Source organism: Entelurus aequoreus, linkage group LG12, assembly GCF_033978785.1.
Source record: "Entelurus aequoreus isolate RoL-2023_Sb linkage group LG12, RoL_Eaeq_v1.1, whole genome shotgun sequence".
NCBI classification, from domain to species: Eukaryota; Metazoa; Chordata; class Actinopteri; order Syngnathiformes; family Syngnathidae; genus Entelurus; species Entelurus aequoreus.
In genome coordinates, this window is record NC_084742.1 from 58,689,319 (window position 1) to 58,707,479 (window position 18,161).

Consider the following 18,161-nt stretch of genomic DNA (forward strand, 5'->3'; position numbering starts at 1 on the left):
ATAAGTAAACACACAACAAAAAAAAAATTAAGTCTCAATTTGTGTTAGCAAAAATTGCACTTCATCCATCCTTCTGTCCATTTTCTACCGTCTAACATATTAAAGTGCAATTTTTTCGGCGGTTGGAAAAACTGGGTCAGGTAGTTTGTTTTGTTATCTTTTTGTTGCCATACCTCATTCAATTTGAAACTGAAATATTCCAACGTCTGGTTTTGCAATCGTCTTTTTCTGCCTAAATGTTGTTTACCTCGCGTTGCTTGTGGATGACTGACAAGAGGGTTCACTCCGTCCATGCAATTATGCAATAAAAAAAATGCAATAAACTTGTTTTCCTCTTTAGTACTTTTTTTTAACTATTGTAATTGGAAAGTCAAAAACTTTTGATCGTCCTAAAATAAGTAAACACACAATAAAAATAAAATTAAGTCTTAATTTATGTTAGCAAAACTTGCACTTCATCCATCCTTCCGTCCATTTTCTACCGCTTAACATATTAAAGTGCAATTTTTTCGGCAGTTGGAAAAACTGGGTAAAGTAGTTTGTTTTGTTATCTTTTTGTTGCCATCCCGCATTCAATTTGAAACTGAAATATTCCAACGTCTGGTTTTGCAATCGTCTTTCTCTGCCTAAATGTTGTTACCTCGCGTTGCTTGTGGATGACTGACAAGAGGGTTCACTCCGTCCGTGCAATCATGCAATAAAAAAAATGCCATAAACTTGTTTTCCTCTTTAGTACTTTTTGTAACTATTATAATTGGAAAGTCAAAAACTTTTGATCGTCCTAAAATAAGTAAACACACAATAAAACTAAAATTACGTCTCAATTTGTGTTAGCACAAATTGCACTTCATCCATCCATCCATCCATCCATCCATCCATCCATTTTCTACCACTTAACATATTAAAGTGCAATTTTTTCGACAGTTGTAAAAACTGGGTCAGGTAGTTTGTTTTGTTATCTTTTTGTTGCCATCCCTCATTCAATTTGAAACTGAAATATTCCAACGTCTGCTTTTGCAATCGTCTTTCTCTGCCTAAATGTTGTTACCTTGTGTTGCTTGTGCTTGTGGATGACTGACAAGAGGGTTCACTCCGTCCGTGCAATTATGCAATAAAAAAGAATGCAATATACTTGTTTTCCTCTTTAGTACTTTTTTTAACTATTGTATTTGGAAAGTCAAAAACTTTTGATCGTCCTAAAATAAGTAAACACACAATAAAAATAAAATTAAGTCTCAATTTATGTTAGCAAAAATTGCACTTCATCCATCCTTCCGTCCATTTTCTACCGCTTAACATATTAAAGTGCAATTTTTTTCGACAGTTGGAAAAACTGGGTCAGGTAGTTTGTTTTGTTATCTTTTTGTTGCCATCCCTCATTCAATTTGAAACTGAAATATTCCAACGTCTGGTTTTGCAATCGTCTTTCTCTGCCTAAATGTTGTTACCTCGCGTTGCTTGTGCTTGTGGATGACTGACAAGAGGGTTCACTCCATCCGTGCAATTATGCAATAAAAAAAAATGAAATAAACTTGTTTTCCTCTTTAGTACTGTTTTAACTATTGTAATTGGAAAGTCAAAAACTTTTGATCGTCCTAAAATAAGTAAACACACAATAAAAATAAAATTAAGTCTCAATTTATGTTAGCAAAAATTGCACTTCATCCATCCTTCCGTCCATTTTCTACCACTTAACATATTAAAGTGCAATTTTTTCGACAGTTGGAAAAACTGGGTCAGGTAGTTTGTTTTGTTATCTTTTTGTTGCCATCCCTCATTCATTTTGAAACTGAAATATTCCAACGTCTGGTTTTGCAATCGTCTTTTTCTGCCTAAATGTTGTTTACCTCGCGTTGCTTGTGGATGACTGACAAGAGGGTTCACTCCGTCCATGCAATTATGCAATAAAAAAAATGCAATAAACTTGTTTTCCTCTTTAGTACTTTTTTTTAACTATTGTAATTGGAAAGTCAAAAACTTTTGATCGTCCTAAAATAAGTAAACACACAATAAAAATAAAATTAAGTCTCAATTTATGTTAGCAAAACTTGCACTTCATCCATCCTTCCGTCCATTTTCTACCGCTTAACATATTAAAGTGCAATTTTTTCGGCAGTTGGAAAAACTGGGTAAAGTAGTTTGTTTTGTTATCTTTTTGTTGCCATCCCTCATTCAATTTGAAACTGAAATATTCCAACGTCTGGTTTTGCAATCGTCTTTCTCTGCCTAAATGTTGTTACCTCGCGTTGCTTGTGGATGACTGACAAGAGGGTTCACTCCGTCCGTGCAATCATGCAATAAAAAAAATGCCATAAACTTGTTTTCCTCTTTAGTACTTTTTGTAACTATTGTAATTGGAAAGTCAAAAACTTTTGATCGTCCTAAAATAAGTAAACACACAATAAAACTAAAATTACGTCTCAATTTGTGTTAGCACAAATTGCACTTCATCCATCCATCCATCCATCCATTTTCTATCACTTAACATATTAAAGTGCAATTTTTTCGACAGTTGGAAAAACTGGGTCAGGTAGTTTGTTTTGTTATCTTTTTGTTGCCATCCCTCATACAATTTGAAACTGAAATATTCCAACGTCTGGTTTTGCAATTGTCTTTTTCTGCCTAAATGTTGTTTACCTCACGTTGCTTGTGGATGACTGACAAGAGGGTTCACTCCGTCCATGCAATTATGCAATAAAAAAAATGCAATAAACTTGTTTTCCTCTTTAGTACTTTTTTTTAACTATTGTAATTGGAAAGTCAAAAACCTGTGATCGTCCTAAAATAAGTAAACACACAATAAAAATAAAATTAAGTCTCAATTTATGTTAGCAAAACTTGCACTTCATCCATCCTTCCGTCCATTTTCTACCGCTTAACATATTAAAGTGCAATTTTTTCGGCAGTTGGAAAAACTGGGTAAAGTAGTTTGTTTTGTTATCTTTTTGTTGCCATCCCTCATTCAATTTGAAACTGAAATATTCCAACGTCTGGTTTTGCAATCGTCTTTCTCTGCCTAAATGTTGTTACCTCGCGTTGCTTGTGCTTGTGGATGACTGACAAGAGGGTTCACTCCGTCCGTGCAATTATGCAATAAAAAAAATGCAATATACTTGTTTTCCTCTTTAGTACTTTTTTTTAACTATTGTATTTGGAAAGTCAAAAACTTTTGATCGTCCTAAAATAAGTAAACACACATTAAAAATAAAATTAAGTCTCAATTTATGTTAGCAAAACTTGCACTTCATCCATCCTTCCGTCCATTTTCTACCGCTTAACATATTAAAGTGCAATTTTTTCGGCAGTTGGAAAAACTGGGTAAAGTAGTTTGTTTTGTTATCTTTTTGTTGCCATCCCTCATTCAATTTGAAACTGAAATATTCCAACGTCTGGTTTTGCAATCGTCTTTCTCTGCCTAAATGTTGTTACCTCGCGTTGCTTGTGGATGACTGACAAGAGGGTTCACTCCGTCCGTGCAATCATGCAATAAAAAAAATGCCATAAACTTGTTTTCCTCTTTAGTACTTTTTGTAACTATTATAATTGGAAAGTCAAAAACTTTTGATCGTCCTAAAATAAGTAAACACACAATAAAACTAAAATTACGTCTCAATTTGTGTTAGCACAAATTGCACTTCATCCATCCATCCATCCATCCATCCATCCATCCATCCATCTTCTACCACTTAACATATTAAAGTGCAATTTTTTCGACAGTTGTAAAAACTGGGTCAGGTAGTTTGTTTTGTTATCTTTTTGTTGCCATCCCTCATTCAATTTGAAACTGAAATATTCCAACGTCTGGTTTTGCAATCGTCTTTCTCTGCCTAAATGTTGTTACCTTGTGTTGCTTGTGCTTGTGGATGACTGACAAGAGGGTTCACTCCGTCCGTGCAATTATGCAATAAAAAAGAATGCAATATACTTGTTTCCCTCTTTAGTACTTTTTTTAACTATTGTATTTGGAAAGTCAAAAACTTTTGATCGTCCTAAAATAAGTAAACACACAATAAAAATAAAATTAAGTCTCAATTTATGTTAGCAAAAATTGCACTTCATCCATCCTTCCGTCCATTTTCTACCGCTTAACATATTAAAGTGCAATTTTTTTCGACAGTTGGAAAAACTGGGTCAGGTAGTTTGTTTTGTTATCTTTTTGTTGCCATCCCTCATTCAATTTGAAACTGAAATATTCCAACGTCTGGTTTTGCAATCGTCTTTCTCTGCCTAAATGTTGTTACCTCGCGTTGCTTGTGCTTGTGTATGACTGACAAGAGGGTTCACTCCATCCGTGCAATTATGCAATAAAAAAAAAAAAGCAATAAACTTGTTTTCCTCTTTAGTACTGTTTTTAATTATTGTAATTGGAAAGTCAAAAACTTTTGATCGTCCTAAAATAAGTAAACACACAATAAAAATAAAATTAAGTCTAAATTTTTGTTAGCAAAAATTGCACTTCATCCATCCTTCCATCCATTTTCTACCGCTTAACATATTAAAGTGCAATTTTTTCGGCAGTTGGAAAAACTGGGTAAAGTAGTTTGTTTTGTTAACTTTTTGTTGCCATCCCTCATTCAATTTGAAACTGAAATATTCCAACGTCTGGTTTTGCAATCGTCTTTTTCTGCCTAAATGTTGTTTACCTCGCGTTGCTTGTGGATGACTGACAAGAGGGTTCACTCCGTCCATGCAATTATGCAATAAAAAAAATGCAATAAACTTGTTTTCCTCTTTAGTACTTTTTTTTAACTATTGTAATTGGAAAGTCAAAAACTTTTGATCGTCCTAAAATAAGTAAACACACAATAAAAATAAAATTAAGTCTCAATTTATGTTAGCAAAACTTGCACTTCATCCATCCTTCCGTCCATTTTCTACCGCTTAACATATTAAAGTGCAATTTTTTCGGCAGTTGGAAAAACTGGGTAAAGTAGTTTGTTTTGTTATCTTTTTGTTGCCATTCCTCATGCAATTTGAAACTGAAATATTCCAACGTCTGGTTTTGCAATCGTCTTTCTCTGCCTAAATGTTGTTACCTTGCGTTGCTTGTGCTTGTGGATGACTGACAAGAGGGTTCACTCCATCCGTGCAATTATGCAATAAAAAAAATACAAATAAAATTGTTTTCCTCTTTAGTACTTTTTTTTAACTATTGTAATTGGAAAGTCAAAATCTTTTGATCGTCCTAAAATAAGTAAACACACAATAAAACTAAAATTACGTCTCAATTTGTGTTAGCACAAATTACACTTCATCCATCCATCCATCCATCCATCCATCCATCCATCCGTTTTCTACCACTTCACATATTAAAGTGCAATTTTTTCGACAGTTGGAAAAACTGGGTAAAGTAGTTTGTTTTGTTATCTTTTTGTTGCCATCCCTCATTCAATTTGAAACTGAAATATTCCAACGTCTGGTTTTGAAATTGTCTTTCTCTGCCTAAATGTTGTTACCTCGCGTTGCTTGTGCTTGTGGATGACTGACAAGAGGGTTCACTCAGTCCGTGCAATTATGCAATAAAAAAAAAAGAAATAAACTTGTTTTCCTCTTTAGTACTTTTTTTAACTATTGTAATTGGAAAGTCAAAAACTTTTGATCGTCCTAAAATAAGTAAACACACAATAAAACTAAAATTACGTCTCAATTTGTGTTAGCACAAATTGCACTTCATCCATCCAGCCATCCATCCATTTTCTACCCCTTAACATATTAAAGTGCAATTATTTTGACAGTTGGAAAAACTGGGTCAGGTAGTTTGTTTTGTTATCTTTTTGTTGCCATCCCTCATTCAATTTGAAACTGAAATATTCCAACGTCTGGTTTTGAAATCGTCTTTCTCTGCCTAAATGTTGTTACCTCGCGTTGCTTGTGCTTGTGGATGACTGACAAGAGGGTTCACTCCATCCGTGCAATTATGCAATAAAAAATAAAAATAAAATTGTTTTCCTCTTTAGTACTTTTTTTTAACTATTGTAATTGGAAAGTCAAAATCTTTTGATCGTCCTAAAATAAGTAAACACCAAATAAAAATATAATTAAGTCTCAATTTTTGTTAGCAAAAATTGCACTTCATCCATCCTTCCATCCATTTTCTACCGCTTAACATAATAAAGTGCAATTTTTTCAACAGTTGGAAAAACTGGGTAAAGTAGTTTGTTTTATAACTTTTTGTTGCCATCCCTCATTCAATTTGAAACTGAAATATTCCAACGTCTGGTTTTGCAATCCTCTTTTTTTGCCTTAATGTTGTTACTTTGCGTTGCTTGTGCTTGTGGATGACTGACAAGAGGGTTCACTCCATCCGTGCAATTATGGAATAAAAAAAAGAAAAAATTAGTTTTCCTCTTTAGTACTTTTTTAAACTATTGTAATTGGAAAGTCAAAAACTTTTGATCGTCCTAAATTAAGTAAACACACAATAAAAATTTAATTACGTCTTAATTTGTGTTAGCACAAATTGCACTTCATCCATCCTTCCATCCATTTTCTACCGCTTAACATATTAAAGTGCAATTTTTTCAGCAGTTGGAAAAACTGGGTCAGGTAGTTTGTTTTGTATATTTTTGTTGCCATCCCTCATTCAATTTGAAGCTGAAATATTCTGGTTTTGCATCTTTTTCTGCCTAAATGTTGTTACCTTGCGTTGCTTCTCACTATTGACTAGCAAGGCTCTATCGCTGCTCCATGTCCCGCTTCCACTCGCAGAGACAACGATTGTGGATGGCTGACAAGAGGGTTCACTCTGTTCGCGCAATTATGCTATTGAACCTACTCAGTGGCCTAGTGGTTAGAGTGTCCGCCCTGAGATCGGTAGGTTGTGAGTTCAAACCCCGGCCGAGTCATACCAAAGACTATAAAAATGGGACCCATTACCTCCCTGTTTGACACTCAGCATCAAGGGCTGGAATTTGGCCACCGCTGCTGCTCACTGCTCCCCTCACCTCCCAGGGGGTGATCAAGGGTGATGGGTCAAATGCAGAGAATAATTTCGCCACACCTCATGTGTGTGTGAGACAATCAATCATTGGTACTTTAACTTTAGCAACCGCGCTCAACTACTGAGAGCGATGCACTGAGTGAACCCTCTTGCGCCCTGTTAACGCATGTGATTATTTTTAAAAATTATCCTGTTACTATAAATAAAACAAGAATAACCGATTAATGTTTTTACCGCCGGAAAATGGCACGCATTGCACGGGCATCGCGTCGCACGCCAGCGTGATGGTAGTTAGAGCGATGTGCTCTGTGCCCTTCAAAACAAACTCCTAGTGACAAACTTTCTGCCATTGTTGACAAACTTTAAAATACCATCCTGAAGTGAAACATCAACGTAAGTATGGCATCGCTCGCGTGAATTGATTAACGTGGACCCCGACTTAAACAAGTTGAAAAACTAATTCGGGTGTTACCATTTAGTGGTCAATTGTATATGTAAAGTACATTACAATCTACTAATAAAAGTTTCAATCAATCAATCAGTCAATGCTACGCGGACAGCAAACAGACGACAACAAACTAAACTTGTTTAAACTGATTTAACTCAAGAAGAGTAGATGCAGGTGTAAATGGTGCACTATGTAAAGTTTTGTACTGGTGTCTTTATTACATGATCTATTAATGTACTCTACATCTGTACCTAGTTTGCTATATTATTGCAGAGACTTTCAAAGTGTGCACTTAACTGGACTTACAACACAAGAAATGCCAAACTAGTTGTCGCTTTAAACTGTTATATAAACATCAGGTCTGGTTAAAATAAAGAGAGGGTCTTTAGTTTGAAATACTGTTGTACTCTGTCACATAGTGTTACCATGTGCTTAATGTTTCCTTACCATTGTTGGTATATTGTCCATTACCATTGTTGGTATATTGTCCATTACCATTGTTGATATATTGTCCATTACCATTGTTGGTATATTGTCCATTAACATTGTTGGTATTTTTGTCCATCAACATTTTTGGTATTTTTGTCCATTACCATTGTTGATATATTGTCCATTACCATTGTTGGTATTTTGTCCATTACCGTCGTTGGTATTTTGTCCATTACTGACGTTGGTATTTTTGTCGATTACCATCGTTGGTATATTGTCGATTACCATCGTTGGTATATTGTCGATTACCATCGTTGGTATATTGTCGATTACCATCATTGGTATATTGTCAACTACCATCGTTGGTATAATGCCTATTACCATAGTTGGTATATTGTTCATTAACATTGTTGGTATATTGTCCATTAACATTTTTGGTATTTTTGTCCATTACCATTGTTGATATATTGTCCATTACCATTGTTGATATATTGTCCATTACCATTGTTGGTATATTGTCCATTACCATTGTTGGTATATTGTCCATTAACATTGTTGGTATATTGTCCATTAACATTGTTGGCATTTTGTCCATTACCATTGTTGGTATATTGTCCATTACCATTGTTGGTATATTGTCCATTACCATTGTTGGTATATTGTCCATTAACATTGTTGGTATATTTTCCGTTACCATTGTTGGTATATTGTCCATTAACATTGTTGGTATATTGTCCATTAACATTGTTGGTATTTTGTCCAATAACATTGTTGGTATTTTTGTCCATTACCATTGTTGATATATTGTCCATTACCATTGTTGATATCTTGTCCATAACCATTGTTGGTATTTTGTCCATTACCATCGTTGGTATATTGTCCATTACCATCGTTGGTATATTGTCTATTACCATCGTTGGTATATTGTCTATTACCATCGTTGGTATATTGTCGATTACCATCGTTGGTATATTGTCGATTACCATCGTTGGTATATTGTCGATTACCATCGTTGGTATATTGTCGATTACCATCGTTGGTATATTGTCAACTACCATCGTTGGTATAATGCCTATTACCATAGTTGGTATATTGTCCATTAACATTGTTGGTATATTGTCCATTAACATTTTTGGTATTTTGTCCATTACCATTGTTGATATATTGTCCATTACCATTGTTGATATATTGTCCATTACCATTGTTGGTATATTGTCCATTACCATTGTTGGTATATTGTCCATTACCATTGTTGGTATATTGTCCATTAACATTGTTGGTATATTGTCCATTAACATTGTTGGCATTTTGTCCATTACCATTGTTGGTATATTGTCCATTACCATTGTTGATATATTGTCCATTACCATTGTTGATATCTTGTCCATTACCATTGTTGGTATTTTGTCCATTACCATCGTTGGTATATTGTCCATTACCATCGTTGGTATATTGTCTATTACCATCGTTGGTATATTGTCTATTACCATTGTTGGTATATTGTCTATTACCATCGTTGGTATATTGTCTATTACCATCGCTGGTATATTGTCTATTACCATCGTTGGTATATTGTCTATTACCACCGTTGGTATATTGTCTATTACCATCGTTGGTATATTGTCTATTACCATCATTGGTATATTGTCTATTACCATCGTTGGTATACTGTCGATTACTATCGTTGGTATATTGTCCATTACCATTGTTGGTATATTGTCCATTAACATTATTGGTATATTGTCCATTAACATTGTTGGTATTTTTGTCCATTAACATTGTTGGTATATTGTTCATTAACATTTTTGGTATTTTTATCCATTACCATTGTTGATATATTGTCCATTAACATTGTTGATATATTGTCCATTACCATTGTTGGTATTTTGTCCATTACCGTTGTTGGTATTTTGTCCATTACCGTTGTTGGTATATTGTCCATTACCGTTGTTGATATTTGTGGTAACGCCATCATGATATAACATCTATATAATAATCCTTAAAGAAAGTAACAGTGAAGCTCCATGTATTAATTACTGAATGAAGAAGTGGGTGTGGGATTAAATAAATGATCTTCTTCCCACTCCCTTTTAGGCAAAACTGGATCATCCTGTTTACATAATGTACATTGCCTTTTGCACTATATGACTTGATATTACTGTTGTCTGTCTTGTAATGTTTCTGTGTCATTGCCTGAAATAAATGAATAAAATGAAATTTAATTCTTACTATACTTACTGTCACCAAGTTTTGAGAAAATCAACGACTAGCAGTTCAGTACAACATTTTAAAAACGTCCCTGTTTGACATTCTGACTACCAAATTGCATTTGTATCCAAATATTGAGGTATTTTCTTAAGCAAATGTTATCTATGCAAGCAAATAATAAACCGTGATTAATCATGATTAATCACAGTTAATTTGATTAAAAAATGTAATCACTTGACAGCCCAAAAAAATAATAAAAAATGATCGAGTTCATTTTCATTTGTGGTTCTATGAATTGATGTATTGATTATCTGCCCTACAGTCATTGTTGCGACTCACCCTTGTCTTGGCCGGAGCGGCGCCACCCTCTTCCAGCATCAAGTTCCTGACGATGCCTGAGATGCAGAGCGGCCCAGCGAAGCCCAGCAGGTCGGCCAGGTAGCGAAAGGTGCTGCTGAGCAGGATGGGCCGGCCGAACGCTCGGTACATGGAGCGCCAGATGGAAGGAGATCGGTCCGGGTTCTCGGCCGACTGTGTGGAATGTAAGTACAAACCCCGCTTCCATATGAGTTGGGAAATTGTGTTAGATGTAAATATAAACGGAATACAATGATTTGCAAATCCTTTTCAAGCCATATTCAATTGAATGCACTACAAAGACAACATATTTGATGTTCAAACACATAAACTTTGATTTTTTTTTGCAAATAATAATTAACTTAGAATTTCATGGCTGCAACACGTGCCAAAGTAGTTGGGAAAGGGCATGTTCACCACTGTGTTACATGGCCTTTCCTTTTAACAACACTCAGTAAACGTTTGGGAACTGAGGAGACACATTTTTGAAGCTTCTCAGGTGGAATTATTTTCCCATTCTTGCTTGATGTACAGCTTGAGTTGTTCAACAGTCCGGGGGTCTCCCTTGTGCTATTTTAGGCTTCATAATGCGCCACAACTTTTCAATGGGAGACAGGTCTGGACTACAGGCAGGCCAGTCTAGTACCCGCACTCTTTTACTATGAAGCCACGTTGATGTAACACGTGGCTTGGCATTGTCTTGCTGAAATAAGCAGGGGCGTCCATGGTAACGTTGCTTGGATGGCAACATATGTTGCTCCAAAACCTGTATGTACCTTTCAACATTAATGGTGCCTTCACAGATGTGTAAGTTACCCATGTCTTGGGCACTAATACACCCCCATACCATCACACATGCTGGCTTTTACACTTTGCGCCTACAACAATCCGGATGGTTCTTTTCCTCTTTGGTCCATAGGACACGACGACCACAGTTTCCAAAAACAATTTGAAATGTGGACTCGTCAGACCACAGAACTCTTTTCCACTTTGTATCAGTCCATCTTAGATGAGCTCAGGCTCAGCGAAGCCGACGGCGTTTCTGGGTGTTGTTGATAAACGGTTTTTGCCTTGCATAGAAGAGTTTTAACTTGCACTTACAGATGTAGCGACCAACTGTAGTTACTGACAGTGGGTTTCTGAAGTGTTCCTGAGCCCATGTGGTGATATCCTTTACACACTGATGTGGCTTGTTGATGCAGTACAGCCCGAGGGATGGAAGGTCACGGGCTTAGCTGCTTACGTGCAGTGATTTCTCCAGATTCTCTCAACCCCTTGATGATATTACGGAGCGTAGATGGTGACATCCCTAAATTCCTTGCAATAGCTGCTTGAGAAAGGTTTTTCTTAAACTGTTCAACAATTTGCTCAAGCATTTGTTGACAAAGTGGTGACCCTCGCCCCATCCTTGTTTGTGAATGACTGAGCATTTCATGGAATCTACTTTTATACCCAATCATGGCACCCACCTGTTCCCAATTTGCCTGTTCACCTGTGGGATGTTCCAAATAAGTGTTTGATGAGCATTCCTCAACTTTATCAGTATTTATTGCCACCTTTCCCAACTTCTTTGTCACGTGTTGCTGGCATCAAATTCTAAAGTTAATGATTATTTGCAAAAAAAAAAAGTTTCTCAGTTTGAACATCAAATATGTTGTCTTTGTAGCATATTCAACTGAATATGCTTTGAAAAGGATTTGCAAATCATTGTATTCCGTTTATATTTACATCTAGCACAATTTCCCAACTCATATGGAAACGGGGTTTGTACTTCACCATCTCACACGTCTCATGGACGCTAGGAGGAGGAACTCACCTTTTGATCTTCGTAGGCGTCTTTGAGGCGTAAGTAGTTGGTGAGGGCTCTCATGGCGATGGGCAGCTTGCCGATCTTCTTCAGCTCGATGGGCCTCTTGTGGGCGCCCATGATGAGAGGGTTCATCCACCAGTACGTGGCCTGGAAGCACGGTCTTAGGTCACACCTACTTTCCTGACCCCGATTTGATCCACCAGCTTACCTTCGACAGCAGATTGACGAAGGGCTGCAGAAAACGAACCCCCAAATCTTGCAAGTCTTCTGGAGGTTTCACCTTCTGGGGGTTGGCGAAGAAGACGTACTTCTGCAAGAGGAAATAAAGTACTTTTGGCAGGCTTTCACCGGTTAATGTGTTGAAGAAGTAGGTCACCAACCCTGATCCTAATGACGTTGACCTCCACGGCCATGAGCAGACCGTACAGGATCACAAGCAGGGCCGTGATGCAGAACCTCAGCTGCTGCGGGCCCACGTGGAACTCGGCAAACTTCCACAGCTTGATGGACTTGGTGATGAAGGCCAGCACCCAGTAGATGAACAGGACTGAGGAGAGCAGCACAAGCTTAGACTTAGACTTAGAAAATATTTATTGTCCCCGAGGGGCAATTAGGTTTGCAGCAATAGTCATTAAAAACGAGGTACAACAGTAAAAACGAGGTACAACAGTAAAAACAAGGTACAAATGCATAAAATACATACAACATACGAACCATCATGAAGGCACTGAGCTAAAAACTAAAAACATTTGTAATACAATAAAAAGTAATCATCACACGTCGCTTCCCACTAAAGTGACTGTATAGCAGCTACGCTTGTTTAAGAAGCTCATTTATAAAGTCAACAGCTGAGGGAACAAAGGATCTTATGTATCTGTTGTTTTTGGCTTTTCTATTACTAGGGGCGTACCTACCTGCATCCTGAGGCCAAGAGTCTAAACTCTGAGAAGAGAGGGTGCTGAGGGTTGACCAGAATGGCCTTTGCCTTCTGGATGACTCTGGCCTGATAGGTCTGCTTCAAGGGGTTCAAGGTAGTGCCTATGGTCTTTTGGCACACCTTGATTATACCACTCAGTCTGTTTTTATTGGCCACACTGAGGTTACCAAACCAGGAAGTGATAGAATAAGTTAAAATAGACTCGATACAAGGTGACTAGAACATCCTCATCAGTGTCCTATTAACCTGAAAGCCCCTCAGTCTCCTCAAGAAAAACAACCTCTGATTGGCCTTCTTGAAAATACGGTCAGTGTTGGCATCAAAGGTCAATTTATTGACTACAATTGTGCCTAGATCAGTGGTTCTAACCTTGTTGGAGGTACCGAACCCCACCTGATAGGTGGAGGACAGAGTTAAACAACTTGCACTGAGCCTAGTCTATCAAATCCGCTACACCTCCCTGATACCGAAGTACATGTCAAACTACTTCCTTAACGTAAATGACCGCCATAACCACAACACCAGGGGGAGCTCCACTAACCACGTTAAACCCAGATTCCGAACTAACAAAGGTCTTAACTCATTCTCTTTCTATGCCACATCAATGTGGAATGCACTCCCAACAGGTATAAAAGAAAGGGCATCTCTATCCTCCTTCAAAACCGCAATAAAAGTTCACCTACAGGCAGCTACAACCCTAAACTAACACCCTCCCTGGATTGCTAATAATCAAATGTAAACAATCAAATGCCTTCTGATCTCTCTCTCTCTCTCTCTCTCTCTCTCTCTCTCTCTCTCTCTCTCTCTCTCTCTCTCTCTCTCTCTCTCTCTCTGTGCAACCTACTAATACAAGTCTCAATCAATCAATCAAAACCTGTTTCATATGCGCATTCACTGAACCCTTCTTTAGTGAAAAATAAAATTTTTTTTTTTTTTTTCAAATTCAAGACAAAGTTGTATGTTTTTGGTAACACTTTAGTATGGGGAACATATACTAAGTCACAAAGACTTAATTTAGAGCTTTTTGGACACTAGGGGAACGTATTCTAAGTAATAAAGACTTAATTTAGAGTTATTTGGACACTAGGGGAACATATATTAAGTAACAAAGACTTAATTTAGAGCTATTTGGACACTAGGGGAATGTATTCTAAGTAATACAGACTTAATTTAGAGTTATTTGGACACTAGGGGAACATATTCTAAGTATTAAAGACTAAATTTAGAGTTATTTGGACACTAGGGGAACATATTCTAAGTAATAAAGACTTAATTTAGAGTTATTTGGACACTAGGGGAACATATATTAAGTAACAAAGACTTAATTTAGAGTTATTTGGACACTAGGGGAACATATTCTAAGTATTAAAGACTAAATTTAGAGTTATTTGGACACTAGGGGAAGATATTCTAAGTAATAAAGACTAAATTTAGAGTTATTTGGTTAGGGTTACACTGCAAAATCTGAAATCTAAGTAAGATTAAATAACTAAAATAAGGGTGATATTTACTTATTTTCTGTCTGATAAGATACTTCTTCTCACTAAGCAGATTTTATGTTAGAGTGCTTTACTTGTTTTAAGGGTTTTGGTCCTAAATGATCTCAGTAAGATATTACAGCTTGTTGCTGAGATTTGATGACCTATATTGAGTAAAACATGCTTGAAACTAGAATATCCACCGTTGCAAAGCTGTGTCATCAACACTCACAAGTATAAAACTACTTTTTTAAAGTAATCATTTCTTACCTCAAGCATTGAAAAAACAAATCATGATGCCGAGCGCATATCATTATGTCAAGATAATGGCACTAGCATTTAATTCATTTAAGAATATTTTTCAACATATTGAGCAAAAAAGTCTCTTTTTTTTCTACCAAGAAAAGTGCACTTGTTATTAGTGAGAATATACTTATTTTAAGGTATTTTTGTGTTCATTGAGGTTAGCTAATTTTACTTGTTTTGGAAAGCCTTGACAAGCTGAATTTTCTTGTTCTATTGGCAGATCATTTTGCTTAGTTCAAATAAAATACCCCTCATTTTAGTATTTTTTTTTCTTGTTTTTGAACACTGACTTTTTGCAGTGTAGGGCCAGGGTTAGAGGGTTAGGGTTATAATAAGGCCATGCCGAATAAGGCATTAATAAGTACTTAATAATGACTAGTTAAGAGCCAATATGTTACTAATTTGCAACTAATTAATGGTGAATATGTTCCCCATACTAAAGTGTTACCATGTTTTTTTACTGGTGCATAAAATGAACCGTGCATGAACATCACCTTGTTCAAACAACAAAACCAACACAGTGCATAAACTCACAACAAATTACACACCTGCAAATCAGTCAAATGTTGCCGTATCCGTGTATACACCGTTAAGGAGAAGTTTGTATTTACACGATGAGTCGGGTGTGTTTTGACCTCCGCCGAACCCCTGAGCCCGACTCACCGAACCTCTGGGGTTCGATTGAACCCAGGTTAAGAACCACTGGCCTAGATACTTGTATTCACGGACTATCTCAACAGCAGAGCCATTAATGAGAATGGGTGCTTTGGCAGGGGGATCACGGCGAAAGTCAATGTACATCTCCTTCGTTTTATTTATGAAGGTTGTCCGCCAACGAGATGATGTTTGGAGCTCACCAAGGAGAAGTTTGGGGAAGTTGGAGGTCTCGATGTTGTGGTAGTAGACCACCGATGTTGTAGCCGCCACAAAGCCCATGAAGGCGGGCATGAAGAGGTGCAGGTGGTTGGTGTCCATCATCCTACAGTGAGGCACAAACACAGGTGGAATATCATTTACTGCTGGACCACACAGAACCTGCAGGCCTTATCCTTCCTGGGGGGGGTCTCACTTGTTGGAGACGAGGCCCTCCGCAAACTCGCACACGTGGACGAAGAGCAGCAAGAAGGTGAGGATCCATCTCAGGTTGTGTCCTGGGAAGTGGAGCCAGGTGTTGTGATGGATTTGGACCTTGGAGCTCTGACTGCCCCATCCTGACACACACAAACACGCACATCTGTACATGTGGGGACTCTTGGCTTCAGCGTCAGTCATTAGCTTAATGGAGTCTCCCTGGACAGGAACCATAAATCCATCGAATCCCCCTTACCAATGAAGAGGATGGGGAAGGTGATGAAGAGCAGGAAGACATGAGGCACCAGGTTGAGCGCGTCCACGAAGCAGCCGTTGTTCAGCATGCCGTCGTCGACGCTGTAGCCGCTGATGTTCTCATCGTTGCCGCAAAACGACAAGCCCATGGCGCCGCCAGACTACGCCGGAAAGAAGGCCATTAAACATATTAGAAGAAGCAGCAGCAGCAAAGTCAAGCTTCCAACAACACCCATCTAGAATAGAAGTACACATGGCGTCTGGTAACAGGCGGCCATATTTGATGAGGTCAAGACGTTTACTTTCTCACACAATTTCATTAAACTTCTCATATTATAATGTACCTTCAATTGTAAAAACAAAACAATTAAAACATGTTACCAAAATACATTTAAGAAGAGACTTGCTATGAAAAGACTTAGCCTAGTGGTCTCCTATGGGAAAAGCAATGTGAGTGTTGACACTTGACACCCTCCTACTTTACTAACATATCTACAGTACATATAACACAAATGCATCAAAATACAAATAAACACACCTCAAATTAAATACAACTTCTACTTTTAAGTCGTAGTAAATGCTGGACACACAAACAACTCATTGGAAGAAACTAAATTAAAAAAAAACTTTAAAAAAAAACCTCGAAAGTGCAAATTGGAAATTAGGTAAAGCTTTGCTTACCCCGACGAGAAGATGTAATCCTCACGGAAACACTTTCATTCCTGGCAAGAAAAAGTTGTGATGACCAAAAAACAAACAAAGAAGACAAAAAGTTGAATAGTGGAGTGAAGTCAGAGGAGAGAAAAGTTGATTATTTTTAGACGCGCACGAAGATCAGCTGCTCCGCATTCTGACCACCGTCTGTCGCAGTAAATACACGCCAACCATTTCCGGTTAGTTCCGAATCAACGCTTGGTTATTATAGGAAATATTTACCCACCATACATATCTATAACGTTAAATATTGAGACGTTTAGCAGCTATATGCTTCACAATTATTGTTAAATGTTTTACCAGACGCTCATTCACCGTCTTTCGACAGGTGGGACGCCATGCATTTGTTTTGAAGGCAGCAAATATGACACTTCCGGTAAAAGACGTATTAACTTCGTCTGACTTGACGTATACACTCCTATCCAATTTCCAAAATTGAAGCAGGTCATAAAATATATTTTCATAAATATTGTAACTTAAAAATCAACATGCATGTCAGCAACAAATACATCTTAAAACACACTGTTAATAATAATAATAATAATAATAATAATAATAACAATAATTGGTTTAAAAAAAAAACAACACTTTGTTTAACAGCATCAAGCCAGTTTGTTGTGCTTGCTGCGAACATGGACAATTAACTTTATTATAAAACAATAGCTTTAAATTCAAAAAACAAATAGTTCGTGAATAATTGGATTAACATATGACACAATTTATGCATGGCGTGAAAATGGCAGGGGGCCAGGACACAAAGGGTTGGTAACTTGGGGGTGGGGAACATCCATCCATCCATTTCTACCACTTATTTAAGAAATATTAATGCAAAAAATCATAATCAAAATGTCAATTTGTCGGGACATCATGCATCTTGCAAGTGTATCTTTCACACCATCATGCATCTTTGCAGATCGATGAAGATATGACGCATCTGCCTGGGGGACGTCCAAACTCCATTGTGAAAGTAATCAATTTAAGATGTTTTACGTCGTGTAGTAAGTACACCGCTACAACGCAAAAGCTAAGAAGTTCAACAACTCATTTCGTTGAACCTTTTCGTTCGGCAATCACAAACACGAAGCTGAGCGATGCGTTTCGACGGAATGTGTTTTTATTTCAAATTGTCCCGCTTTGCACCACAAAGCACTTCCCTCCACCGAAGCGCGATGGCAGCCTCAATTATATTCATCTTTTCGACATAAGCG

General features: G+C 37.2%; 1 protein-coding gene across 6 annotated transcripts in view; it reads right to left on the reverse strand.

Moving 5' to 3' along the window:
* Window positions 1–17,169, reverse strand: part of abcc9 (ATP-binding cassette, sub-family C (CFTR/MRP), member 9) — a 105,223-nt gene extending 88,054 nt beyond the window's left edge. For 2 of the 6 annotated variants that reach the window (XM_062066315.1, XM_062066312.1), the window contains exons 1-8: window positions 16,921–17,136; window positions 16,241–16,400; window positions 15,983–16,124; window positions 15,771–15,895; window positions 12,573–12,739; window positions 12,401–12,502; window positions 12,199–12,339; window positions 10,365–10,556 (exon numbers count right to left, since the gene is read on the reverse strand). In XM_062066315.1, coding sequence (XP_061922299.1) covers window positions 10,365–10,556; window positions 12,199–12,339; window positions 12,401–12,502; window positions 12,573–12,739; window positions 15,771–15,895; window positions 15,983–16,124; window positions 16,241–16,388 — 1,017 coding nt within the window. In that variant the 5' untranslated portion in view covers window positions 16,389–16,400; window positions 16,921–17,136. Of the gene's footprint in view, window positions 1–10,364; window positions 10,557–12,198; window positions 12,340–12,400; window positions 12,503–12,572; window positions 12,740–15,770; window positions 15,896–15,982; window positions 16,125–16,240; window positions 16,401–16,920 lie in introns of all 6 variants that reach the window. The other 4 variants (XM_062066314.1, XM_062066316.1, XM_062066313.1 and 1 more) reach the window with 4 other exon arrangements.
* Window positions 17,170–18,161: the final 992 nt, after the last annotated feature.